Source organism: Chinchilla lanigera, unplaced genomic scaffold, assembly GCF_000276665.1.
Source record: "Chinchilla lanigera isolate Chin_1 unplaced genomic scaffold, ChiLan1.0 scaffold00004, whole genome shotgun sequence".
NCBI lineage: Eukaryota > Metazoa > Chordata > Mammalia > Rodentia > Chinchillidae > Chinchilla > Chinchilla lanigera.
In genome coordinates, this window is record NW_004955405.1 from 31,955,160 (window position 1) to 31,956,387 (window position 1,228).

The window sequence follows — 1,228 nt, forward strand, 5'->3', positions numbered from 1 at the left end:
GCAACGATCCTCCTGCCTCAGCCTTCCATGTGCTAGGATTACAGGTGTGCGCCACCACACCTGGCAGTGTTTTCTTACAAAATCTTATTCAAGCCAGTCTGGTGGCACATGCCCATAATCCCAGCACTTGGGAGGCTGAAGCAGGAGGATCCCTGTGAGTTTGAGACCAGCCTAGGCTACTACATAAGCAAGTTCAGGTCTAGCCCTCACTACAAAGCGAAACCCTGTTAAAAAAAAATTAAATTAAAATTAAAAGAATTTTTAAAATCTCATTGAACAGTTTTTTATTAGCATGATTCAAAGTAAGATTTGCTAACGCTTTAGCTTACAAGTCAAGCCGATACGTAAAGCTAGCAACATACACATTTTTGTGAGAGTTGGTATGTACGAATAAAATTTAATTAAGTTTAGATGAGTACTGCTCAAACCTGGTCCAGGGTGTTAGAAAGCAGCTGTCTGTGTGTGTGCACACCCTTGTGTCGCTTTATCTCTTCTCAGGAGGCTTCAGTGACTGTGGACTTGAATTTTGTTTTGTAGATGGAGATGGTGATGCAGATGGAGCAACTGGAAAGAAGAAAAAGAAGAAGAAGAAGAAGAGAGGACGTTAGTGTCTTGCATTGATCTTATTTGACAGAGTTTAAATGCAGTTGTTAACAGAGATGTTCAGAAACTCTTTCTGGTCTTGGTCCAGATTGGGGAAACAAGCTTCAGCTCAGTAGAGGTAGAATAAGTAAAACTAGTAATTCTGTGGCAAATACTGGTATTTTCTTTGGCTGCTCTTTGGTTAAGATTGTTAATATGAGCCGATTGAATTTAATCACAAATTAGGAATGAATTCCTAAAAATAAATTTATTTATTTATTTTTTTTAGGTGGGTCACGTGTAGTTTGAACTGGCCTTGAACTCACTGTGATCCTCCTGCCTCAGCCTTCTGGGTGCTGGGGTTGCAGGCATGTAGTGCCATGCCCATTCTAGTATTTCTTTGTAAGCACTCTCAGATTACTACCACCTCCTTTTTCCTGGTGGTCTTTCGTTTGTTTGTTTTTGAGACAGGCTCGTGCTGTGTAGTTCAGGCTGGCCGTGAACTTGCGGTGATCCTCCTGCCTCGGCTTCCCAAGTGCTGGGATCACAGGTGTGTGTCACTATGCCTGATTATTTTTTTCCTGGTGTTAGTATCAAAAATAATTGAACTGCTGGGGATATAGATCAGCAGCAGAGCGCCTGCTTG

General features: G+C 41.7%; 1 protein-coding gene across 1 annotated transcript in view; it reads left to right on the plus strand.

Annotated features, from left to right (window-relative positions):
* Metap2 (methionyl aminopeptidase 2) overlaps positions 1-1,228 on the plus strand; it is a 34,252-nt gene that overhangs the window by 12,733 nt on the left and 20,291 nt on the right. The window contains exon 3 of the mRNA XM_005374484.2: positions 538-603. Within this exon, the coding sequence (XP_005374541.1) occupies positions 538-603 (66 nt within the window). The remainder of the gene's footprint in view (positions 1-537; positions 604-1,228) is intronic.